Source organism: Ictalurus punctatus, chromosome 8, assembly GCF_001660625.3.
Source record: "Ictalurus punctatus breed USDA103 chromosome 8, Coco_2.0, whole genome shotgun sequence".
In the NCBI taxonomy this organism is placed as follows: Eukaryota; Metazoa; Chordata; class Actinopteri; order Siluriformes; family Ictaluridae; genus Ictalurus; species Ictalurus punctatus.
Genome location: NC_030423.2, coordinates 6,112,501 through 6,140,015, shown reverse-complemented (window position 1 = coordinate 6,140,015; position 27,515 = coordinate 6,112,501). Strand labels below are relative to the sequence as shown.

Sequence of the window (27,515 nt, the reverse complement as noted above, 5' to 3'; positions counted from 1 at the left end):
ACACCCTGGACAGGGTGTATGTTTGTTTTCAGATCACTAAATTGGAAAAGAATACCAAGTCCATAAAGTGCATTTGTAAATGGAGAACTTAGGAGGGCAGGATTTTGCTGGAGCATCTCTCACAGTTTTGTCAAATAAAACCAAAATAAAACGTTTTCCGAAAGGATCATGTATGAGACCTTATTTATGTCAGATTTTTTCTTAAACCAGAGAACATTCTTTAGGTTTCTTCTGAAGTCAAAAGATAATGAAGTCCTGGACGTGTGTGACTGCTGCACTGATCAGATGCTTTCCATCTCAAAGTGTGGTACACTTGGCATGTTAACAGACACATACACTGAATTCATTAGATAAAGTTTAAATGTAAATAAATAAATAAATAAATAAATAAATAAAGGGCAGAGAATATGTACTCGTGCGCCTTCCCCAATCCTGGTTAACCGTAATGTTCAGCACCTTTCAGATACTTTCATGACAATGAATCCAGATTTCAAATCATCGTACACCGCTGCAGTTGTGTGTGTGTGTCAGTGCACACTGTTGGCCTGCTATAGGAAATGTGGTATTGTACAGATGCGGCTGTATTTAGAAGCAGGACACGGTGACCGGAGTGTGAGTGTGGAAAAAGGAAATATATAAAGAGCTGTTCATTCATACATGTATTTACAGAATCGACACTGTGGGTTATTACACTATTGGGAGATAGGGGGCAGTATGTGCACATTAAGCGGTCCGTTCTGAGACTTTTCGTTTGGAGGAACATCCGCTTGGCCGCCATGTTGAACTTCGTGTAGTGTTTTACTTCGTGCTTCTTCACGCTGTTTTCAAATGAATAAACCGCTGAAGTGGGAATAATGGCGAACGTAGCAACAGCCATGGCCGCGGTTGCGGGAAGAGACCCTGCTGTAGACCGCTCTTTAAGATCTGTCTTTGGTAAAATATAAAAAAGAGAAGAAGATTTAAGTAGCGGTTGTATCTCGTTTGTTTTGTTGATGCGCATCTGGCCGCTAGTTAAGCTAACACACTTGGGCCTCTCATTCTGAGTGTCTAAGCTAAATGTTACCTTCATGCAGCTGTGTCTCCCTGTCTTACATGTTTCTTTTTAAACAAAACAACTAGAGAATAGTCGATTCTTACTGGCTAATAATGTCTATGTGCTTATAGGCTGTTATAGGTTGTTGTGTAGCATAGCTAGCTGGCAACCAGAGTACTCGTGTGTATACATATATACATATATACACATACATGTACGTACATATATATGTATATATATATATATATATATATATATATATATATATACACACACACACACACATATGTATACATACGTATATGTACATATATGTTTATATACATGTATGTGTATATGTAAGTATACGTGTATGTATACATACATGTGTATATATATATATATACATACGTATACATACATATGTGTGTATATATATATACATGTATACATACATATGTATATATACATGTATGTGTATATAAGTATACGTATGTGTACGTATGTATACATGTATGGATGTATGTATATGTCTATGTATACGTATATGTATGTATGTGTATATGTAAGTATACGTACGTACGTATGTATGTATACGTATGTGTATATGTATGTATGTATGTATGTATATGTGTACGTATATGTCTATGTGTATGTATACATGTATGTGTATATATATATATATATATATATATATATATATAAAATGTATGTATACGTATGTGTATACGTATGTATACGTATATGTATGTATGTATACGTATATGTATGTATACATATATGTATGTATGTATATGTATGTATGTGTATACGTATACATACGTGTATATATATACATACGTATACATACATGTGTGTGTGTGTGTGTATATATATATATATATATATATATGTCTATGTCTATGTATACGTATATGTATGTATGTGTATATGTAAGTATACGTACGCACGTATGTATGTATGTATACGTATGTGTATATGTATGTATGTATACGTGTGCGTATGTATGTATGTATACATATACGTATGTGTATATGTATATATGTCTGTATGTATATGTCTATGTATACGTATGTGTATGTATACATGTATGTGTATATATATATAATGTATGTATACGTATGTGTATACGTATATGTATGTATACGTATATGTATGTATACATATATGTATGTATGTATATGTATGTATGTGTATACGTATGTATACGTATACATACGTGTGTATATATATATATATATATATATATATATATACACATACGTATACATACGTGTGTGTGTGTGTGTGTATATATATATATATATATATATATATATATACATACATACGTATACATACGTGTGTGTGTGTATGTATATATATATATATATATATGTCTATGTATACGTATATGTATGTATGTGTATATGTAAGTATACGTACGTACGTACGTACGTATGTATGTATGTATGTATACGTATGTGTATATGTATGTATGTATACGTGTACGTATGTATGTATGTATACATGTACGTATACGTATGTGTATATGTATATATGTCTGTATGTATATGTCTATGTATACGTATGTGTATGTATACATGTATGTGTATATATATATAATGTATGTATACGTATGTGTATACGTATGTATACGTATATGTATGTATGTATACGTATATGTATGTATACATATATGTATGTATGTATATGTATGTATGTGTATACGTATGTATACGTATACATACGTGTATATATATATATATACATACGTATACATACGTGTGTGTGTGTGTGTATATGTGTATGTGTATATATATATATATATATATATATATATATATATATATATATATATATATACACATGTATACATACATATATGTATATATACATGTATGTGTATATGTATGTATGTATATGTAAGTATACGTATGTGTACGTATGTATACATGTATGTATGTATGTATGTATGTATATATGTCTATGTATACGTATATGTATGTATGTGTATATGTAAGTATACGTACGTATGTATGTATACGTGTACGTATACGTACGTATGTATGTATGTACGTATGTATACATGTACGTATACGTATGTGTATATGTATATATGTCTGTATGTATACGTATATGTCTGTATACGTATGTGTATGTATACATGTATGTGTATACGTATGTATACGTATATGTATGTATGTGTATACGTATATGTATGTGTGTATGTATGTATATGTATGTGTATGTATGTACGTGTACGTGTATGTATACATATATGTATGTATACGTATGTGTTTACATATGTATGTATGTATGTATACGTATATATGTATACGTGTATGTATATGTATATATGTATGTATACGTATGTGTATGTATGTATATATACGTGTGTGTATGTATGTATACGTATATGTATGTGTGTATGTATGTATGTATGTATGTATACGTATATGTATGTGTGTATGTAAACGAAAGAGAGAGAGGTGTATAGCTGTATGATAATGCCATGTGTTTTTAACTACAAACATTGACCACATGGCTTTGTGTCCTAGTGGGGAATATTCCATATGAAGCAACAGAAGAGCAGCTGAAAGACATCTTCTCAGAAGTTGGGCTTGTTGTCAGTTTCAGGTATGATCATCAGACCAGATGCAGTATGGATTGTGTGTTTATGTGAAGTATTCACAGGACTAAAAATACTGGAATTGTAGGTTGGTATATGACAGAGAAACAGGAAAACCAAAAGGTTATGGCTTCTGTGAGTACCAGGACCAGGAAACCGCACTCAGTGCCATGCGCAACCTCAATGGTCGAGAGTTCAGTGGCCGAGCTCTGCGTGTGGACAATGCCGCCAGCGAGAAAAACAAAGAAGAGCTCAAGAGTGAGTTTGCTTTCTGGAATCATTTGTGTTCCACAGTGATTTGATTAAAAAAATTTTTTTTTATTTCGTTTGATTGATTTAAAATGATCAAGAATTGTATACTCTGTGCCTGCCTTTCCCCTGAGGTTTGGGCACTGGAGCTCCCATCATTGAGTCACCGTATGGAGACAGCTGCCCAGCTGAGGAGGCCCCTGAGTCCATTAGCAGAGCTGTGGCTAGCCTGCCGCCGGAGCAGATGTTTGAGCTTATGAAACAGATGAAAGTGAGTACAAGAACAAATCAGTAAAAGTCTGGTCATTAAATGATGTCTTGAAGTTTTTTGATTTTCACTAGTGTATGTATCAGTTAATGAAATCTCTAGTTGTGTCTTAACTTCACCTTCGTTTATTGAGCCCCAGAAAGCGTGTGTGTGTGCGCGTATGCGTAAAACATTGTCTGATAAGTGTTGTGTTTGAATATTTGGTTGTGTTTGGGAGCGTGGGCAGCCACAATCTCAGTGTCTCGTGCTTACTTTCACTCTGAGAGAGAAGTGCAGCCATTCAACCAAAACATATTTCTCATTGATGCTGTTAGTATAGAGCCATATGGTTCACCAGCATGAACTACGGTTCATGAACTGTCTCCCAATTATGTAGTTTGTGAATTTTTAAATATACACATTAAAGCATGAAATTATAGTTCTTGTGCAATAGTAAAAAGTGCTGCAATTTTTTTTGGTCATGACATACTTGGGAACTTGATGATAAACCTGGGTGCACTGCCTTAGCATCACCTATGTGTAGGAAAACTTGTGAGAAACAAGTTTATCACTCTAAATTTCTTTGTTCTCTAGCTGTGTGTGCAGAACAGTCCTCAGGAGGCTAGGAACATGCTCCTGCAGAATCCACAGCTAGCCTATGCACTGCTGCAGGCTCAGGTCGTCATGAGGATCGTAGACCCTGAGATTGCCTTGGTGAGACTTTTAGAAGCATATATGAGTTCTATTAGGAGACTAATGTAAACATATTTCAAAAATGTTTTTTAATAATAAGATCAATGGAGTGATGTGAAGATAAAGGTGAAAACACTAACTTGTATGTAACAAGATGTGTTCTGTGGTCCATCTAACAGAATGTATCATACACGTAGAGAAATGGTAACATACGTTATTATAATATAAATTACTTGTTCCATTTTTTTAATCTTGTTTATTTGAATTATCGAAAAAAAAAAATCTTAAAATGTCAATGTTGCTGTTTTGGAATGTAAAAGTCCAACTTATCAGCAACCCTTAAAACCTTCGGGAAAACTATTATGATACATATTGTGTAGTATGAACCCCTGAGGGGACCCGGGGCAGAATAGGTCCCCAGCACCCACTTGCTTATAAGAGGCGACAAATGGGGTGATTCGTTTGCCGTGAGTTGCAACCTGTGACTGTGGAGGAAGAGGTCCTGGTACTTGAGGAATGTGGGTAGCTGCGGCTACCTTAGGTCCCAACACAGTGCTTTGGCTTAAACTTCACATAGACTGGTGGTTGGAAGGGCCCGGTCCAGTTGATCAGCTAGTCAAGTCTTGCCCTGGAGGGTGTTGGCTTAGGGTCAATCGGGTAATATGAACTTATGGTTCTCTGTGCATCCCCTTGTTGGGCTCCGAGGTGGGTAGGAGCAGGAGTCATGAAACTAAGTAACATAAATATGGCTCTTGCTCTCTCTCACAAAAAATCCCTAGGTAGGTATACTTTTGGAATCTCTACTGCCTGACATGCCCCTCACGAAGCTATCCCCTTTTGCAATACAAAAAGACTGGCACAGTGTAAGATGTGAAAAAGTTAGGGACTGGACAGATACTGGTAGAGTGCTCCAGGAAAATCCATGCCGTTAATCTGATGTGTGCAAGTATGTTGGCAAATGTCTCTTTTAAGGCCTATCACCATCCATCGCTAAACTGCAGTAAAGGAGTAATTTGAACTCCTGGATATGGATGAGACTGAAATAGCATCTGAATTGACACAACAAGGTGTAACAAATGTAAAAAGAATCCTGATCAAAAAAGAGGACCAGGTCATCAAAACAGGCACTTGTATCCTAACGTTCAGTAAACCTCAACAACCGGAGAGGATTCAATTAGGATACGTTAGGTACCCGTCAGTATTTTCATCCCAAGCCCTCTGAGATATTTTAACTGCCAAAAATTTGGACATGGCCCCACTGGCTGTAAAAATAAGCCCATCTGCTACAAATGTGCCGAAGAAAAACATGAATCAGCCTGTACAAGATCACTGAAATGCAGCAGCTGCTCAGCAGATCACCCAGCTTCATCAAAATACTGCCCAGTTTGAATCAAGGAAAAAGAGATCCAAAGAGTAAAATGTACTGAAAGGGTGAGCTACACAGAAGTGCGTACAATGGTTGATAAATCATCACCATTTAATTCAAGGAAATCATATGCATTTGTGATCAAACCTGCCATGGGCGCTGACGAGTATCAGATTTCACTTGGGTGAATAATGAAAAACCACAACAAATCAACAAAAGCTCTGCTCCACCTAAAAATAAGACTCAAAGCACCCAATGCCAACTGATGGCAAAGCACTTTCAAGTTACTGAAGATCAGAGGACATCAGCTGAAGATAATCAGAGCTCAAGAGGGAAGAAGACACATGGTACAAAAACATAACTACCAAATATAAATCAAGAAAAGAGACCTCAAAAGATGGAACAACCAATTGAAATGACAGAAAACACAACTTCTCGTAATCGTAGCCTATCTCCTAAATGCAGAAGCAAAGGGAATGTACTTGTTCTACCTACCTAATAATGAGCGATAATATCATCCAGTGGAACTGTCGTGGCATAAAAGTTTTATTTATTTTTCTGAGTTACAGCACTTAACAGCTATCTTTACTCCTACTGCCTTTTGTCTTCGATGGACTCCTCTGGCTCCAAATAGCCACTTCTCTTTAAAAAAAAAAAAAAAACCCAAAAACCTACATAACGTTTAATGTGCCTGGCCGAAATATACAACGTCCACTAGATGGATCAGCCATATTGGTAAGGAGTGACATGATTCAATTATATCCCAGTAGATACAAATCTACAAGCTGCTGCTCTACGTTTAACCCCCCATAAAGCTATTACCATGTGCTCGATTTACATACCCCCTGATGCCTCTGTAGTACAATATGATCTGGACAAACTGGCTAATCAGTTGCCACCCCCATACCTGCTCATGGGCAATTTTAACAGTCACAGTCCTTTTATGGAGAGGCAGCCATACCAAACCAAACTGGGAAAAAATCAAGGAGTTCATTTCTAATAATGATTTGTGCCTATTAAATGATGGTTCCTACATTTATTTACACCCAGGACATGGAACTTATTCTGCTATAGATCTTACTATTTGTGAGCCTGGAATACTACTAGATTTCTCTTGGAAAGTATGGGATGACCTATGTGGGATGACCACTTTCCTCTGATAGTGAAGTTTACTGAAGTGGAATTCCAACAAAGAACTCCAAGATGGCATTTAAAGAAACCTAATTGGTACTCTTTTCAGTCACTCATAACCAGGAAGTCGAGACCCAATTAAGAGTTTCACTGATGCTCATCAAAATGGAAGAAGAATCAGTTCCAAAAACATCAACAATGCCACATTTATAGAACTAACCCATGGTTTGAGGAAAATTGCAAAAAAGCTCTTGAAGATAGCTATTAAAGACAGAGGATTTTTAACAAACATCCCACAATGGAAAATCTTATCAAATTGAAAATCAGCAGAGAAAAAGCACAAAAAATTATTAATGAAACAAAGAGACAGAGCTGTAAAAGATATAATTTAAGTTTAACCCCACAAATGCCAACAAAGAAAATCTAGGACATGATCCAAAAGATGGCAAGGAAGGCGGAACCCTTCAACAACACATCACGAATCAAGGCTCTCTAACTACAAAACAAGAAATTGCTGACAAGTTAGCAGAGAAATTCTTGAGTGGAGAACTGCTGCCCTGAGTTCAAATGATCTGGACACAACGGGAACAAATCCCTCTTAACTTCCTTTCTGATACCATGGAATCTTTTACAATGGAGGAACTCCTAAAAGCTGTAAACTGCCCTAGCGATACTGCTGTTTGGACAGGTCAAAATTCATTAGCAGTTTTCAAAACAGTTACCCCGAAGCACGTTATTGATCCTCTTGGAAAGCTTTAACACCATTTGGAAGTCAGGCGATGTACCATCCTGCTGGAAAGAGGCAATAATTATACCCATACCCAAACCAGGCAAAGATCATACCGACCCAAACCACTATCGCTCTGTAGCTCCTCTGTAAAACCATGGAAAGAATGGTAAATAATCTTCTTGTGTGGATACTGGAGACAGACCATAAGATCAGCAACTACCAATGTGGTTTCAGACAAGGAAAATGCACCTTGGACCACCTTATAAGGCTGGAAACATTTATATGGAATGGTTGTATGAAAACTTTCTATGTAACAGACACTTTTGTGTCCGAATTGGAAGCACCATTTGAACCATACACACGCAAGAACTAGGGGTGCCACAAGGAAGCATCCTGTCAGTCACCCTTTTTAGCATAAAAATCAACAATATTACAAACCTCATTAGACCCAACATACATACATTTATGTTACTTCTGTTCCAAAAACACGCATCTGAGCGTAAATACTTAAGTTGTGCTCCAAATGACGTACTATGCACTTACACTGTGCACTCTACCGTCTAGTGTACGAAGTTTAGAAAGGTAGTATCATCTCAAATGGAACACAAGTTTTTTTTTTTACTAACCAGAAGTATGAGCTGCTTCCTAGTCGATGGCATGTGGTGTCATACGCATGTAATGGGATGCCGGTAGCTTTAACAGATACCCAGAGTCAACGGAAATATATTTCTTGTTTAACGTAGCATTACCTTTTATACCCAACATGACCTCAGTCTCCATCAGACAGACATGTAATCATCAAGTGACTGAGGAAGAAAGTGTGCGACCTCCAAGTCCTCTAAGGATGGATGCTAGGATAAATACTAGTAGTATTTATGCATTACTTTTTATGGATGCACAAAAAGTACTGAATTAAACTACAGTCCTAAATGAATAATATATTTTCTGGTGTGTGTCAGTGTGTATTGGGTTCTTTTCAGTCTTATATAATTGGACAAACAGTTGTGTAAAGTTTTAGTTTGAAGTTTATATTTGTAACACTCAGTTTGTGGATTTTATTTTAAATAAATGAAAAAATGGTACTAAATGTTTGCCCCCATCTGATTAATCGAAAACATAATTGGCTAACTAATTGATTATGAGATTAATCGTTAGTTGCAGCCCTAGAAGAAACATAATGGATCTGACCCAACATAAGAAGATGGTGACCCACTCAAATGAATATAAGCAACAGTTCTTGGACATAAGATGCTGTTTCCCACTTCATAAACCCGTATATAGAAGACGGATCTAGGAGGGACAATTGTGTGTCTGCAGCAGTAGCATTCAGACAACACGGACTTGGTATTCATATTCCTGGACAAAGCTCAATTTTCACAGCTGAGGCCCATGCTTTGCTCCTAGGCCTAGAGCAGATAGGGAGCACACAAAAATGACACTTTTTAATCTGTACGGACTCAAAATCTTCCCTCCAAGCACTCAAATCCCTAAAGACCGAACATCCAATAAATGCCAGCCTCCTAGTTAAAGTGGATTCTTTCAGCATCCTTTTTGGCTGGATACCACGCTATATACCACGCTGTCTGACAACGAACAGGCAGACATTGCTGCTAAGGAACCCCTCAAGTTGAGAATTACAGATTGTCAAATCCCACCATCAGAGTTTATACTAATAATAAACTCATGCATCTCAAAGTGGCAAATGGAATGGGTCCAGTGCATTCATTACAAACTACACGAAATAAACCCTGTTATAAACAAAAGACTATTCCTTAATTTCCCCTTTGAATCCAGACGCGATCAGACCATATACACAAGATGCTGTATTCGACACTCAAGACTTACACATGCTTTCTTACTGAACCTCCAACATGTGATTCCTGTAAAACAAGAATGACTGTTAAACACACGCTAGTGGACTGTCCTGCTCTTAACAATATTAGAGAAGATTTTTACTCACAAAGTACATATTTAGAAGTCTTCCCAAATGTCCTGGAGTTTTTATTGAGTATTAAAGTGAAGGACCTTATATAGCTGCTGTTATTGACACTGCTGAAATGTTGTAAGATTTTATTGATGTAATGCTGTAAGAATTACTGGAATGCCCTGCTTTACCTACTTTGATCTTACCATGAGAATAGCCACTGATGCTTGCACGGCGTAAAAAGAACAATAAATAAATACATGTGTAGTATGAAAATATCACATATTGTGTCTGTGTAATTTTGCCATATTACCCTTCTTATTGATAACCTTATTTCCATTTTAGTCAAAGCTGACGGGATGATGTTTTTTTTTCCCTTCCAGAAAATGCTTCATCGGCAAGCTTCTGTGCCACCCGTAAACCCAAACAGCCAGTCAGGGCCTTTGCCAGTGTCTAACCAGCCTCATGCTCAGCCTAGTGCGCCAGTGTCTCAGCCTCAGGCCATGGTGAACACTTCTCTCATTTTCGCATATTAACATTTTCCTGTCAGTTATACACCAAAAACATATGTCAGGAAACGATCATGACCATTTTAAAGAGTTTCAAAATGTTATGTTTAGTCATATTTTTGATATGTACATACTTTGAATAACATTTTATCTGGTATGTTTTTTTTTTTTTTTTTTTTTTTTTTGTATGGTGTGATGTATATATTAAAGAAACCTAAACACTAATATGCTTTAAATCTTATGTCTCAGCCAGGAATGCATGTGAATGGTGCTCCCCAGATGATGCCACCTTCTCAGATGGGCGGTGGAGTGCCAGGGCCAATGGCAGGACAGGGGCCAATGCCGGGACAAGGCCCTATGCCAGGACCGGGGCCTCTGGGACCAGGAGGTAAACTTGGTTACCCCTTTGCTGTGTGTGCGTGCGCCCACATTGTGTGTTCTCTGTCAAAACTGTCTTCTGGCCTCTTTATTGTAGGTGGAATGCAGCCTCAGATGGGGATCCCCCAAGGAGGCCCTGTTCCTATGGATAGGGGTGCAGGTGGGTGATCTTGATCTTATTTATTTACTTAATTTTAATGACCTGTACCAGCATAATTCTCATTATGCTTATGTTTTATGATGAGATTTGAAAGGGTAATGTTATTGAACATTTCATATTTACACATGCATGAAGCACAGTTACATGAAGCAACCAAAACAGTACATTGGAATGTACTAAAAAGCTTTCAAAACAATTTCACATGCTAGCAAATTCCATTTTTTATATGGAATCACAAGATACAGTTTCAGTAAAACAAGTGTACATGTCTTCAGGTTCAAAATAAATTTGTCACTAGCAAACTTATCATTAGGTATTTTCTAGTATTGTTTCAGAATGTGTAGGTTTTTATTGTTTTTATTTTTTAAATTTAAGTGCAATGCTAATGTTAGAAGCTTAGAGCGCTAATGCTAGAATGTGAATGCTAGCATGATAATCCATTTAAAAAAAAATGCTGCTATATGTTCTCCTATAATCTTTAACATCGTGTCTTTTTTTGTTCTTAGCATCATATTATTAAATCAGTTTATATTGAACACACCATCAGACAGTATTAGTGACCAGTAGTGAAGGGATTAAAAAAGTAAAAAGTCATGGAAAATGTTTTTGTTGTTGTTGTTCTTTTTAACATGAAAATATCAAATTTAAGACCTTTTTATTTTTTCCCCACTGCATTTTCTCTATATAAAATATTATCTTATGATATGCTAATGTTATTTAAAAAAAAATTCTTTCAAGAAGGTCTGTGTGCAGTGTCTCTGATATTGCAATCATCCTAGTGTGTTTACTGTATGATATTTGATATTAGATCCAAATATTAATCTTCACTTGATTCTACAATACATCTTTAACATCCTAACTCTTAAATCTCGTAGTTGATGAACATTTATACTACAATAAATTTCTTAAATGAGTATCGGATTGCTGAAGAGCAGCAATTTCAAGAGCAACATCAGTTCAACTTGAATTGTTCCTGAGTAGTATCTGCAGGGGGTGCTGTATACTTTCTCAGTTTCCTTTCCTGTTTCCTTTACCTAATGCTGACCCAGGAAACCTTCAGGACTCTCCTGTAGGATCATCTGGGCCGGCTGCTATCGAGCGGCCGCAAGGTATCACCAGCTCACCTCAGTATTCTCAGAGATGAGAGAACTGGGTTCTATGCTGCTCATAGCTTCATTTAAAAACTATGAGAAGTTCACTTGATTGAGCACATTTTATTCTTCAGTGCTGTTACATTGCATTACTTTTTCTCCATGCAAATTTTATTTTCTCTTCTTGCCCTAATATTGACACCTGTTAATTGTTGATAAAAGAAAAAAAAATGTATGTTGAAATGATTTTCTGGCTAGCCATATCAGTTAGTCCAATGTGACTTTATTCCCCCCCGGTGTTCGGTGAAGCATTAACCCATGATTCATAATTGAAGGAACCAACAGTAATAAAAAAAGAAGAGGTTATAACACAAGCTTCAGTTTGCATTCAGAATTCTTTGTTACCTTTGTCTAATAAGCAACATCACTAAAGAATGTGTTTGGCATTTTTCGTTGAAGTATTTATTTACATTTTCAGACTGAAATGCAACACACATCCATACTTCTATCATGACAATGTATTTTTTTGTTGTGCAGTACTTTTTCCGGATCACCCTTTTTACATGCTGAAGTTATTACATGCTGAAAAGTAGTGCTCTAATTTGAATGATGTGGACTTTTTCATAGTGCCCATGGTAGACCCACGGGCTCCTATGCGAGGAGCCCCTCCAGGACCCCAGGGGATTCCACCAAGAGGCCTGCTGGGTGATGGTCCTAATGATCCACGAGGTGGATCACTAGTAAACGTGGGAGGAGAAGTAGTGGAGCCGTGAGTATAGCATCTCCTCTGGTTGAAGTAGACCGTGAACACAGTTGGACATTAAACTGCAAGAAACAAACAAAAAAAAAACCATCTCAGTAAGGCCCTATCATTTTATGTTCTGTGATATTACCAGTGAGTAGAGGTTTTTCACATTTTCTGCCAGTTTGGTCTTTTGCCAATTCCCACCTACTAGCTTGCTGTCGTGCAAGAACTACCATATTTGGGAAGATGAGGGCTAGCGTGTGTTTCGTTTGAGACACGAAGCCAGCGAGAGTACTTACTAGGACTCCAGGCTACGGATGACTGAGATGTCGTTGAGCTTCACACTCTTGAACCTGAATATAAAATGATTCATTTATAAACTTTAAAACAAGCGAATAACATGAAATCACAGAATGTAGAACACCGAAATGAGCACTATATAATTAATTTTTTTTTAAAGTAAATTCGGTTGTACAAATGTTTTCACAAACATTACTTTCTGTAAGTTATTAGCTCCCCACAGCATCCCCTTACTTAAGTAAAAGTACTAATACCACATTATGAAAATTTTCCACTACAAGTAAACGTCCTGCATTCACAAATTACTTAAGCATAAGTATCGAAGTGTTATCAGCAAAGTGTACTTAAAGTATCAAGTGGTCCCTGTCAGTGTTTTTCTTTTGAATATGATGTATTTGGATTAATATTACAGCTACATTAATGTATATGTTGTATTTTTATTGATTTAGATGTTTAAGGTTGAGCTAATTTGTATACTGTTTTGTAGTTTAATCTACAGCAATGCATCGTATTTTATAAGATCATATGTTTGTAGTGTCACTGTCCTGTGAGAACCACATATTTCTAAAAAGTCAACTTTTCATATTCTCAGAAAAACAGCCCTGTTTTCAGTTTGGTGAGAATGCATTTTCCAGCCAATCCAAGAGGGTTTTTAATAGTTTATTTGATTAAGAAGTAGTACAATTTTCTCAATCCATAAACAACACTTAACCCTTCGGTTTATCACAAACATTCAAAATCACCACATTTGGAGATACACAGTTTCCACTGGATAGGAAGGGTATGAAAGTGTATAATCTGAAAAGTAACTAGTAACTAAAGCTGTCAGAAAAATGTACTGGTGTAAAAAAAAAAAAGTACAGTATTTTCCCTGTGATTTAGTGGAGTAGAAGTATATAGTTGCATAAAATGGAAATACTCAAGTAAAGTACAAGTACCTCAAATTTGTACTTTTGTACTCGATGCTTGAGTAATGTACCTAGTTACATTCCACCACCGCCAAGTTTATATGTACTTTATATCAGTTGTTTTTTATTTATCAACAAATATTATATCAGTCATATCCTTGTGTGTCTGTGTGTGCCTGCAGCCGTGGTTATATAGGAGGCCCTCCACCGCACCAGGGGCCACCCATGCATATGGCCCCTCCAGATATGCGTGGACCTCATGACATGAGAGGAGCGCCCATGTTGGGAGAGCCCAGAGGCCCTATGATGGATCAGCGTGGTCCACCCATGGACTCTAGAGGTACATAATAACATGATGGGTACCATGTGGTGGTCTTTGTGTGACCAAAGAAACAAGCAATTGTGTATATTTAATGTTTTCATATGTAACTTTAAAAAAAAAAATTTTTTTTAAAGCCCCAATTCCTCCAGGCCGTGATCCTCGAGCTGTAGAAACTCGGGGTCCTGTGGGAGGCCAGAGGGTTCCTGTAGCAGGTGGAATGCAGGGTGCTCCTTCTCACGCAATTCCATCAAATGCTCCCCCATCTGCCCGACCTGTATGCCTCAAATCTGTTTCCTACTATGTTTATTGATGGATTCAATATTTTCATTTTGTAAAAAACAATCTTTGTTGATTTAAAAAAAATATGTACTTGCTTCCGCAGGGTCCTGCACCTGAGGTGTCCTCTCAAGATCATGAAAAGGTAAGTGTTGTACATACAAATGCTTATTTGAGTATAGGCTTGTGATTACTTTTGGTTATCTAGTACTCAACAAAGTGTGTTAATTAAAAAAAATTATGTTGAGTCGCTATGCTGTATTTTATCTAGCTAAAGATTAGACGGCAGCAAGCTATTTATTCTCATAATGCTTCTGTAATATTGAGAAACCAGCAGCATTTACTAGATCCTCAGTCATGAATACTTGGACTATAGTATGTCCCAAACAGTGTATTGCCATACAGTGAGGGGAAAAAAGTATTTGATCCCCTGCTGATTTTGTATGTTTGCCCACTGACAAAGAAATGATCAGTCTATAATTTTAATGGTAGATTTATTTGAACAGTGAGAGACAGAATAACAACAACAAAAATCCAGAAAAACGCATGTCAAAAATGTTATAAATTGATTTTCACTTTAATGAGGGAAATAAGTATTTGACCCCCTCTCAATCAGAAAGATTTCTGGCTCCCAGGTGTCTTTTATACAGGTAACGAGCTGAAATTAGGAGCACACTCTTAAAGGGAGTGCTCTTAATCTCAGCTTGTTACCTGTATAAAAGACACCTGTTCACAGAAGCAATCAATCAATCAGATTCCAAACTCTCCACCATGGCCAAGACCAAAGAGTTTTCCAAGGATGTCAGGGACAAGATTATAGACCTACACAAGTCTGGAATGGGCTACAAGACCATTGCCAAGCAGCTTGGAGAGAAGGTGACAACAGTTGGTGCGATTATTCGCAAATGGAAGGAACACAAAAGAACTGTCAATCTCCCTCGGCCTGGGGCTCCATGCAAGATCTCACCTCGTGGAGTTGCAATGATCATGAGAACAGTGAGGAATCAGCCCAGAACTACACGGGAGGATCTTGTCAATGATCTCAAGGCAGCTGGGACCATAGTTACCAAGAAAACAATTGGTAACACTACGCCGTGAAGGACTGAAATCCTGCAGCGCCCGCAATGTCCCCCTGCTCAAGAAAACACATATACATGCCCGTCTGAAGTTTGCCAATGAACATCTGAATGATTCAGAGGACAACTGGGTGAAAGTGTTGTGGTCAGATGAGACGAAAATGGAGCTCTTTGACATCAACTCAACTCGCTGTGTTTGGAGGAGGAGGAATGCTGCCTATGACCCCAAGAACACCATCCCGACCGTCAAACATGGAGGTGGAAACATTATGCTTTGGGTGTGTTTTTCTGCTAAGGGGACAGGACAACTTCACCGCATCAAAGGGACGATGGACGGGGCCATGTATCGTCAAATCTTGGGCGAGAACCTCCTTCCCTCAGCCAGGGCATTGAAAATGGGTCATGGATGGGTATTCCAGCATGACGATGACCCAAAACACACGGCCAAGGCAACAAAGGAGTGGCTCAAGAAGAAGCACATTAAGGTCCTGGAGTGGCCTAGCCAGTCTCCAGACCTTAATCCCATAGAAAATCTGTGGAAGGAGCTAAAGGTTCGAGTTGCCATACGTCAGCCTCTAAACCTTAATGACTTGGAGAAGATCTACAAAGAGGAGTGGGACAAAATCCCTTCTGAGATGTGTGCAAACCTGGTGGCCAACTACAAGAAATGTCTGACCTCTGTGATTGCCAACAAGGGTTTTGTCACCAAGTACTAAGTCAGTTTTGCAGAGGGGTCAAATACATATTTCCCTCATTAAAATGCAAATCAATTTATAGCATTTTTGACATGCGTTTTTCTGGATTTTTGTTGTTGTTATTCTGTCTCTCACTGTTCAAATAAATCTACCATTAAAATTATAGAATGATCATTTCTTTGTCAGTGGGCAAACGTACAAAATCAGCAGGGGATCAAATACTTTTTTCCCTCACTGTACTAAATAGTTTTTAAGTACACCATTAGTCTCCTTTGCTATTGAGGTATACTACTTTATGTGGTTTGGAATGTAGGAATTTTTTTCTGAATGTGTATTGACTTTTGCAACTGTGATTAATTAGCTCAGCAAAGAGCCTTAGAGTGCAACCGTTGCAAGTAGCTTGCAATACAATTTTTGAACCACAGAAGGAGACTGCAGCTATACTTTTAAAAAAGATAAACAAAAATCCACTATGTGGACAAATGTATGTAGACACCTGACCATCACACCCATGTGTCGGCTTTCCCCAAACTGTTCCCACAAAGTTAGAAGCACACAATTGTGTAGAATGTCTTTGTATGTGTTTGCAATTATGATTTCTGTTTACTGGAACTAAGAGGCCCAAACCTGTTCCAGCATGACTGAGCCCCTGTGCACAAAGCAAGCTTCATGAAGACATGGTTTTCCAAGGTTGTAATGGAAGAACTCAAGTGTCCTGCACAGAGCCCTGATTGAACCCCACTGAACACCTTTGAGGTGAATGGGAACCCCAACTGTGCACCAGGGCTCCTCACCTGACATTAGTGCCTGACGTCACTAATGCTTTTGTAGCTGAATGAGCAAATGCCCACAGCTACGTTCCAAAATCTAGTGGAAAGCCTTCCCAGAGGAGTGGAGGCTGTTTTAATTGTGAAGCAGGGACCGACTCCATGTTAAAGCCCATGATTTTGGAATGGGCATGTATGAGTGTGGTCAGGAGTCCACATACTTTTGCACATATTGTGTACCCAAGCTTTAGTATAGCCAGGATATTTTAAACCCCATTTCACTCGGGCACAGTGCTAACTTAGAAATACACATACACTTTACAACTTGCCTGTTTTATGTCGAGTAGCCCCGAAAGCAGCCAGCTGCTGGTTACGAAGGCAGTGGGAATGTACTGTTATTTATTTCTCCTTGTTAGTATAACTGATAGCAACACTGTCATGTATTTTTCCAGGCTGCTCTAATTATGCAGGTACTCCAGCTGACTCCAGAACAGATCGCCATGCTTCCCCCTGAGCAGAGGCAGAGTATCCTCATTCTGAAAGAGCAGATTCAGAAAACTGCTGGTGCCCCTTGAGGATTCCGAAAAAGAAAAGCCCCCCCCCCCCCCCCCCCCCCTCCCCTTTTGCTTTGTCTGTCTTCCTTGTCTGTACCAAGTCTGTTCATGTGAAAAGACAGATTATTTCCTGTTTCTGTGGGCGTGCAACATGATTTAACTGTTTTTGTTGCAAGCTTAACATGCCATTATGGATTTTTTTGTTTTTTTTTTGTTTCGGAGTGTTTCCACTGCTAGGAATTTCTGAACCTTGAAACAAGTTTCTTCCTCTTGTTTTTAGGACTGAGATAAGAATACAACATACCGTAACCATACAGCATACCATACCCATGTTTATCTTCTCTGTTCGTCATTGAAGGACTTAAGGCATGTTATTTTTGTTCATTACATGTTGCAGGGTTTTTTTTGACGTGTAAATATATAGTAATGGGGCAACTCCTGACTCAAAATGCAAAAACAAAAAAAGAATCTAATCTCACTGGAACACAAAATTACATAGCTAGAATTTAATTTCATTATTGCCAAAGCTACATTTGTGGTCTTTTTTTTCTCAATAAAAAAATTTGAGAAACTTGTCGTGGTTCGTGCAAGTACAATACAATCAATTCGAGTTCAGGTGAAACCAACAGGCATAAGGAAATGACCAATCTCGTGTGACTAATCTAATGTGGCTGTAACAAATTAGCACTTTCTAAGAAACTTTATCTTTCCCCACTTTGTCTACAATGGCAAAGTTCTCTGTGGAGAAACAGACTTGTATGTTTACTTAATGAATTCTCATATTTCGTAACTACATTGTTGAACCCAGAACACCAGAATTATTTCCTTCATAGCAGACGACGGCCACACCCAGATTAAAGAAAACACCTTAAATCCCACACACAAAAGTCTTAAAGATTTGTAGTTACATACATGCTTACAGTTGACCTACAAAATATTAAAAATCACTTCAAGCAGATGTCTTTCAAAGTAGGATAAAGGAGATCAGTTGATATGCAGAGTAAACACAGGATCAATGTGATTGTGTGTGTGGGCAGATCTTAAAACTTGTACTATATTGATTAGCAGGCTCATGCTAACACTACTACAGATACATGAGGACATATTTTGTCTCTGCAGATTTATCAGTTTAGTTAGTTTCTAAATAATTTCCGGTCTCCAGATGCAGGCAGCTGTTGAGTCACTTCATAAACTCCCACTGGAAAGGGAATGGAACACTGAAGAGCTTGTCCTTCTGGTTCAACTGGTTGCTTGCAACAGTTCAGAAGTTCTCTTTGTTGAAGTAAAATCTGGTCTTCCGCAGATCAACGTCAGAATATTTCACACATTTATTTTCCAAATCTTTAGCTAAGGCAGCTGGGCCACAGAGGAACGTACCAACCACTGACCTGTAAGCACAGATAGTGAAATTGATTAAGGATATTTTGTCAGACAAACATGATGTGGTCATGTTTTAAGTTTTAGACTCACGAGGGGTTCTCTTGTCGAACTTGCTCAAATTCCTTATCCCAGTTTGGTCTTCCATAGTGAGTCTTCTGCTTCAGACCAGTAATAACATCAGTGTCTTTATCAAAATGCACCATCACGTGGGCTGCCTAGAATTACAAAATGAATAACATCACAGTACGGCCTTCACATTTTGTACCGTATCTAAATGGTTTGTCTCACAGCAGATAAAACAGACATACATGTGTATGGTCCCACCCAGTGAGGTAGAGTTTGTATGTAAGAAAGTCCTTCATGCCTCTCTCCTCCATCTCCTTCTCAAGTACCTGCAGCAGATCTGCAAACCACTCAAAGGCATGTGTCTCCCTGCACAACCAATAGAAGTAAATCTGTAGGGGATAGAAGCCCAAGTGAGAGATGTGCCAAGCTAACAGTAATCTGCTCAAACATGCCTTAGGCAGTGAAATATTTTCTGGTCTATAATGAGAAATAAAAGGATTATAGTCTAGCCTTGAAGTCCTGGAGGGCTGTAGCACTACATGCATTTAATAAGCCTGATTCAACTCATCAGTTTAGTAGTGTTAGAAAGGGGCTAAACACAACACAAACTTTGGAGGGTTGTGACCCTTCAGGAGTTTGACACATGATCTAGCTGATCGCATGATTTGAATGTTTGGCCGGTCCAGGGTCGGATTTAGTGATTTGGGTCCTTATTCAGTATTTTAACATCAATATTTAAATTTTGAGCATATGTTATTTAGTATTAATAATTAAAAATACATATGATTTGCATTTTTAGGGGCCCTTGGCTTCTGGAGTCCCAAGGCAGTTCCCTATATTTGCCTAGTGCTAAGTTTGCCTGGGCAGGTCTTGTACATTCATACCTTTCTGGTACGTAGCTTGGGGTTGGAATCCTTAAATTTATACCAAATGGACTTCAAGATGGAAGCAAATGGGGTCACGCCAATGCCAGCGCCCACCAGCATGCTGACCTCGTAATCAAACATATCTTCACTGGCTGTTCCAAATGGACCATCCACACCTAATCTGAAACCAGATAATTAGCATTGCTGAGATATGGAACTACTCTATAAGATTTTTATTTTATTTTTTTTTAAACTTATTTGATTGACTTATGTTGTAGACAATTTTGTCAAAATGTGTTATAAAAACAAGCATACAACAGGAGAACAATTAGGTGTGCTGGCTTACTTGGGTCCTTCACTCCCCTCTGGTAAATTTTCTACCATCTTGATGAGCTTCTCTGTCCAGTCCCCGGCTGAGCGGATGTGTACGCTGAAGAAGTCCTCTTCAGGGGCTGATGTCATTGTAAATGGGTGCCATTCGAGTTGGGAGATGGCTGGACAGTTCAAAAAGACATACTGTCCAACATCCATTTTAAAACCAGACTTCATTAACTGCAGCTCCAGGACGTTGGATGGATGCATCACAATCTTAGAGTACAATTGAGACAGATCCACTGTTATAAAAGAAATATCTACTTTTACCTATGATGCTTCGGCATTACTGAGAGCTTACCTTTTTGTAATTTACAGTCTGAATATAGCGGATAAAGCGCAACAGCCTCTCACATATGTAAATGATCATAGGACCAATCACCCACATCCAAGTCTAGAAAAGGACATTAGGAAATGGAAGTTACGCAGCAGGAATAATATATTCCTACAAGAAAGCGGTACATTTCATACATGTACGTATAGTATCTGTAAACAATTTCCTTTACCTGAGGAAATCCTCCTGCAAACTGAGGAATGGGACATTCAGGAATATGACCCCACTTCTCTGGATAATTTTTGCAGAACGTAGTGTTGTGAGGCGGGTTGGCCAACTGACTTCGAACAATGCGCCTGCATCAGATGCAAAATACACCTTAAGTAATTAATTTTCTAGTAAGCAAATACAATTATTTCGAGCAATGCCATCAATTCCTGAATGCCTCACCCTGCCCCATGAAAGACCAAGCCTGCAAAGAAAATGATGAAGAGGTGGTGGGTGTACCAGAACACCTCATAGTAGCTTCGTCGTATCACCTCCATCGATGATGTAATCATAAGGATAAGAGCGAGGGTGATCACAACTCCTGTAAGGCCAGCAATGGTAGTGAATGCAAATAGGAGTGGTGTCTAGGATATAAACATAGTACTGCTGTTAATGGCATGCACATGCAGGCATACATAGATGTTCGAAGCATAAATATAAGTTTAAAAACTTTTAACACATTAAAACATGTTTGAAAAAAGACAGGCAGTATACTAATTAAAACATAAAATTTCAAGTGGTCAGATTCACCGTGGAGTTGGACGGGACAGGATTGAGGTAAGTGGAGTCATCATCATCATCATCATCATCATCATCATGATGATCATCATCACCGACATCCTCATACCCAAGCATGGAGAGGTTACCAGCAAGGGGACCAAAACGTCCATGACGGCTATCAATAAACCATTCCACATTCATCAAATGGGCAATGACGTGAACCGCTGGACAGTGAAAAAGACAGGAATTTTGTAATTCATGATTCCATTCACTCCTAATTCAACTGAAGAAACTTTCAGTAGCATGTTAGACGCTATGCACAAAGCTATTTTTTAAACTATTGGCACATACTATATTGGTGTGTGTTTGTCAAGTTACTGAAAAAAAATCAAGGTATAACTGAACTTTACAAGGTATTTTGCACTGACCATAAAATGTCTTTTCTCATTCTTTGAAAACATAGATCTGCCCTTATTCACATTGTAGATTTAAAAAAAATCATTGTGGAAAGAGAAGACTACATACAGCACATAGGTACATGAAGTGGTACAGACTGAATTCAATATTACTGGCCTGGGAGAAAAAAACAGTTTGTGTACCTTATATTAAAGTTGGGGGTTTTTTGGAAATAATTTGCTAACTAAGTAATTTTCATCTGTTAATCTGTGATATCTCACTATCTACAATCATAAAAGTCTATTTATCCTTGGTAAATATTTAGCAATACTTTTCTTTTTCTACACGGCAGCCTAGGTGCGGATCTGGTTTACCGTCTTTTGCACGTACACTGAAAACTGAGCTGTAAAACCTTATCAGGTGTAAAATCCTGAAAGGCGGTGTCTGTATTACACAATCATTGGTCAGGTAAATGGAAATCATTACCATTTCCTTTTAGTTATTTATTCAGGAAACAACAACAGAGTTTACCAGTCATCAAAGCAATCATATAGGCGACCAGTTTGTGGAATGTAAGATTTTTGTCCAGCTGTTTCCGCACGGTTCGTCCACAGCACTACAATGAAACAACAGAAACATTATGTGAAAAAGGTCACAGATTACCCGCTATCTCTAAAACACTACCATATACACACATATGTTTCACTGGGGCCAACCAATATATTGGTTTCCTAAAGAATCAGCTGGTATTAAGCTTTCATAAGAAAAGTTTCCACAAGAAATCATGCTGATATAGTCTCATGAAGCTGTGCGTCAACAAAAGTGATTTCAGGGCATTTGTGTACCACACTCGCCCAGACACAAAACACACATCATAAGAATCTCTCCAGACATTGCATTGTGAGAAAATTATGAGCAAAAATTCAGTTTGAAAGTACTTCAATATTTAACAGACTCTTGAAAACACATTAGTTAAATATTTAGTTACTAGTCTGAATCCACCAGGATGCAATGGCCAAAAAACCACAGGTAGTGCAGTAGGTGGACACGATAAACTATACAACAATCTCCACAACAACAATACTCGTATTCAAATTTAAACCGAAAGGAAATTGTGTCATCTATTTGATGAGCTTTATATAAAATGTTCCTTGACATTACCAATGTAATTAGATTTACATTATATATTTGAATTATTTCATGATTTAGCCTAATTTACCTGAAAGTATTGGTTTTCACAATACTAAATTATATTAGCTGATATTATTTCTTATTGGAAATTTAAAACTTTTTAACTTAGTTATATTACCAGTGACAATAATGTTTATATCAGTCAGGGCAAATTTTTGCCCAAATAACTCACCATGAAGGACCCACGGACCAGAGACAGCAGGTTACGACATACAGGGAGGAGGATGAGCATGCAGTTAAAGTTGAGAACAGCAGCAGGAGCTCTTGCCCATGACAGTGCAGACTGGAAGCCAACACACATACTTCTTACAATTCTGTTGAATTATCGGTCTTATAAATGCCACGTATAAAGTATTATCCACTTAGATTCAATCCAGAAGAACTGTATAGTGTGGTTTTGTAAAGCACGTTCTATACAAGGTGAATATGTCTATTAGCAATACCTATTGTTTTATTAATTTGTAGCTGATGTGAAAATGTGCATCTTAAAACATTTATTGTTCTAAAAGACATTCGGAGTCAGTAACTATGTGAAAGAAAAATCATTAAGTCAAGCCTTTTTGGGTTTTTTGTCATTCCTCTATATAGCTTGTAGACGTTGGAACGAAATGTCATTTCTCCAGGACTATTACAGTACGCAAGACTACATAAAGTGCAAAGACAACAGTGTGAGACAAGTGCCGGACAATAAATACACAGGACAGTAAAATACAGAAAATAGGCTCTAAACTGTAGATGCTTTGGGTAGTGTAGTAATGTGTTAATGTGTAGTGATGTGGATGAACTCTCACCCCCAACAGCACACGCGTGTAGAAGAACCGAGGCTCCAAATCATATAACAGATAAAAGTGAACGAACAAGAAGATGTTGATGCCCATCCAGACCACCTACAAATATAATCACAAGGTTTTATAAAACACCCTGTTGTAGTCTCTGATGGAAGAAACTGCACAAAGGATTCCCTGCTAAAAAAAATCCAACTTAGTCTGACCAAAAACACAGGCTGAGCTGGTCAAACTGGTAGACACATCTTTAAGGGTTGGTAGAAGTCTGTTTTCTGATTTATCATTACTAAAGATAAATAAGTTACTTTAACAATAATAAGACAGCTATAATGGGAGTTAAAATAACTTGTCCAGCATTAGTCATGACAATTCAGAAAACAGCTTTCTTCCAGCACTTACCAGCTGGCAAAGATGGTCTACCAGTTTGACCGATTGTTTTCAGCAGGATTGTGAGGAAATCAGCAGTCTGTCTAAACATTGTACACATTCTCAGCTACAGTGATGTCAGATAGTGCCTGGAACACTGCTCAACTAAACATTTCACACGTTTTAATCGCTTACTGAAGAATCCATACGTAAACTATTTCAAAACAATAGTCAATATTATATCTTACCAAAATAAAGGTTTCCAGTCCATGGTTTACAATCCAGTTAGCCATGCTTATTTAATGTTGTGTGTGTCAGAGAGAGAAATCCTCAGCTCGACTCACAGCAGGTGTGTGTGTGTGCGTGTGCGTGTGTTATAAAGTGACACTGCAGACTCCGCCTCAGGCTCCACACGGAAACCCGGGGCGAAAAAACAGGAGCATTACAGAACATTACAGTAATGACGGAGTTTTGCTGGTTAATGTGCAAACACGACACCTATAACCTAACCCATCTGACACACTCGCCTTATTCAAGCAGTTGTTATGGAAACCTGAGGCTTACACTCGGACATAGAAGGTGCAGGAACCACTTTGTTATAAACTTGTTCACAAAACTGATATGCAGTTGTGTCTATAAAAACCTTGTAAGGACACACACAGACACAGCCTATTCCTTGGTTTGTTTATTCATATACATTAGAAGCTTTTAAACTGGCCATAATGATTAAATACACAAAGCAGTTAACAATTACACTGACTAAAAGTTATGACTTTGCCATTTTAAATAAAGCCTTTCTCTGTAAAGCAGTGTGAAATTATAAACACATGATATTATAATCACCTTTATCCCATGCTATAATCTACACATATTATTCTTGTCGCTCATGTAAACACAATGTAGGGAATCAGCTCCTCTGTACTCCTGAAAACCCCTAACCACTCAGTGCAGAAACAGTTTATAGCTATTCCTTTCAATTAACACAAGAAACAACACTATTCTGTAAATGAAAAAAAAAAAACCCACTCAGTTTAGACATTCTAATTATTTTATTAATATTATATTCAAGTTACAATCAGCAGAGGCACGTGATTCAGGCACAAAACAAGCAAAAAAAAAAAAAGCATTAGTTTTTTTTTTCCCTGCACTTATAATCCCCGTTATCAATTTAAACAGGCATCTATCAGGTTTATCTTCTGCATGACATCCACAGCTACGTAAAACTGAGGTAAACACTCGCACGTAAAGTGTTTGCCTTCCTCCATTACCTACAGGAAAATGATTCTTATAGGAGGCCTCCCAGCTTATCTCTGTAATGTTTCAAAGTGCACTTTACGGGAATGAATGGCTGGCTTGTGTTTTTACATAAAGCAGGGGATGCCCCAAATTATCACAAACTCCATTCTTGAGTCAGACATCTGGCCTGTTTCCAACACACCTGGGCTAAGTACTGACATTTCAACTCTTTGTGAAGGCTATCTTTGTGAATCATCTCATTCTTTGCAACATTCTTTGGTATGTAGCAGCCAAAAAACCCCAGCTCTCTACAATCTCATTCCCTGCCAATGCACACCAAAGTAGTGAAGTCTAAAATTAGAGTAGTAAGGCTTTTTTGTTCAACAATATTTTTGGATTCAAAAATATTTGATTTCAAGGACTTTGTTCTTGAAATGAGCTACAGCAGTTTCTGTATGGCTCATACTGCCCTTATCAAGGCTCAAATGATGTTCATGATCATGGATTCGTGCAAATATGCTAGGCTTGGGGGGGCCAGATCTGACCAAATGAAATACACGGTCATGTCAAGCTGCCTCCATGTCCTCCAAGATATCTGTTTCTCGTACCCCCAGCTGAACAGTGAGGTCTGGGTTTGGTGGAACCTGCGGAACCAGCGTATGCTCTTTTCTCCAGCAGCAAGCACAACGCAGGCAGTCTTCTACATTATGCTTGAAGAGTTTGCGTGCCGGGTGGCAGAACTGGTAGAAGAGCAGCATAAAGAGCACAGCGAGGCCATAGCATACAATCAATTGCACAACGAGCAGCGGCGCACACACATATTCATAGAAGTCTGACTTAAAGAAGTACCAGGCAACAATGAGTGCCACATTTTCGATGAGGCGTACTGTATAGTATATGGCCAGGCGGCTCCAGCGGGGCTGCTTCTCTAGTAGTTCCTGCTCGGCCAGGTTCAACTGCACAGCCGACCAGCAGAAGATGTTGATGCAGGCATAGAGCAGTGTAACCAGGCACAGCACCACACACGTCCCCAGCTTGCTCAAGTTCTTCTCGACGTTCTCAGGCAGTGAGGCTCTCCGTGCCCAGAACTCCACCCACGGCTGGAAGAAGAAGATGAGCAGGTTGGCCAGACCCACCAGAACCACCCAGTAGGTTAGGGCTGTGCTGAAGAGTACCAATGAGGTGACACGAGTGGCGATCTCCAAACCACGCCACAACACCATGCACAAATATGCACCAGTCTTCACGCTCACTTTGTATTCGTCATAACGGATCTGGATTGCCAACACACTGCACACCAGTGCCCCGTATGTGATTGAGATCAGGGAGATGATCATCAGGGTAACTGGAAAAATGGGAACAATTTAGTGCAAAATACTTAAACATTTTATTGTTATTTATTAGCATTTCCAGAATGACAGTCAATCCTTACTTTATTCTTACTGTAAAACTTTAAATCTCTAAGTACTAGCTTAGGAAGGAAGGGCTGAGAGTGCCAATATGAAATAAATATGATATTCATAATTAAACAAGAGATCATTATTTTAATGGACAGTAATCAATTTAAATATGAAATACAATTAAGTGGAATATACTGAATGTAGTTTGTTTATTTTCAATGCTTATTTAATTATTTCTGAATGTAATTATTCATTTGACTCTTTCATGAGGATGTCTTTGTGCATACCATTAAATCTCTCAACATCAGCCACCAAAACCAAACGTAACATCAGATTGGATGAACTAGACCATGTTCAGGACTAACTGATATTAGGCTACTCGAAGTGGGTCGGCATCAGTAATACCAGTAATATCAGCTCAAGTAATTTGAGCAAAGTTGTTATTGAACATTTTAACGAAATATGTTACATTTATTTTACAATTTAATTATTTAATTTTCATAATTTATTTGTTTCATAAATAAATTCCATCAGTCTTCCATTTAAATCTGAATGCTTTATATAAAAACAACAATGAAACAAATATAAAACCCTCACGTCTAGCAGGAAGGATGTATTTCTCTTGAATGGTAGCGTACAGCTGGAGTGTGAGCTGAGGTGTGGAACCGAGG

At 38.1% G+C, this 27,515-nt stretch overlaps 3 protein-coding genes across 5 annotated transcripts in view; 1 reads left to right on the top strand and 2 right to left on the bottom strand.

Moving 5' to 3' along the window:
• Positions 1-763: 763 nt before the first annotated feature.
• Positions 764-18,982, top strand: cstf2 (cleavage stimulation factor, 3' pre-RNA, subunit 2). Of its 2 annotated transcripts, XM_017474123.3 has the most exons (14): positions 764-933; positions 3,553-3,631; positions 3,712-3,881; positions 4,007-4,143; positions 4,714-4,833; positions 10,347-10,469; positions 10,722-10,860; positions 10,948-11,010; positions 12,060-12,119; positions 12,729-12,870; positions 14,237-14,394; positions 14,511-14,650; positions 14,759-14,797; positions 17,643-18,982. In XM_017474123.3, the coding sequence occupies exons 1-14, from the start codon at positions 855-857 to the stop codon at positions 17,763-17,765; spliced, it is 1,572 nt and encodes a 523-aa protein (XP_017329612.1). In that variant the 5' UTR covers positions 764-854; the 3' UTR covers positions 17,766-18,982. The 2 variants fall into 2 exon arrangements, with proteins under 2 accessions (XP_017329612.1, XP_017329613.1); XM_017474124.3 differs by lacking the exon at positions 12,060-12,119 and having other exon boundaries at positions 765-933.
• On the bottom strand, positions 17,809-24,589 carry nox1 (NADPH oxidase 1). The gene is made up of 13 exons (XM_017474122.3): positions 24,457-24,589; positions 23,849-23,944; positions 23,230-23,340; positions 22,398-22,482; positions 21,501-21,694; positions 21,153-21,334; positions 20,935-21,058; positions 20,730-20,822; positions 20,403-20,644; positions 20,075-20,237; positions 19,433-19,579; positions 19,215-19,339; positions 17,809-19,132 (listed from the first exon to the last, which is right to left on the bottom strand). The coding sequence occupies exons 1-13, from the start codon at positions 24,499-24,501 to the stop codon at positions 19,006-19,008; spliced, it is 1,734 nt and encodes a 577-aa protein (XP_017329611.1). The 5' UTR covers positions 24,502-24,589; the 3' UTR covers positions 17,809-19,005.
• A 291-nt stretch (positions 24,590-24,880) lies between these two features.
• The window catches only part of xkrx (XK related X-linked), an 18,906-nt gene continuing 16,271 nt past the window's right edge, over positions 24,881-27,515 (bottom strand). For both annotated transcript variants that reach the window (XM_053682409.1, XM_017474125.3), the window contains exons 2-3: positions 27,442-27,515; positions 24,881-26,789 (exon numbers count right to left, since the gene is read on the bottom strand). The exon at positions 27,442-27,515 is cut by the window's right edge and continues 192 nt beyond it. In XM_053682409.1, coding sequence (XP_053538384.1) covers positions 26,011-26,789; positions 27,442-27,515 — 853 coding nt within the window. In that variant the 3' untranslated portion in view covers positions 24,881-26,010. The remainder of the gene's footprint in view (positions 26,790-27,441) is intronic.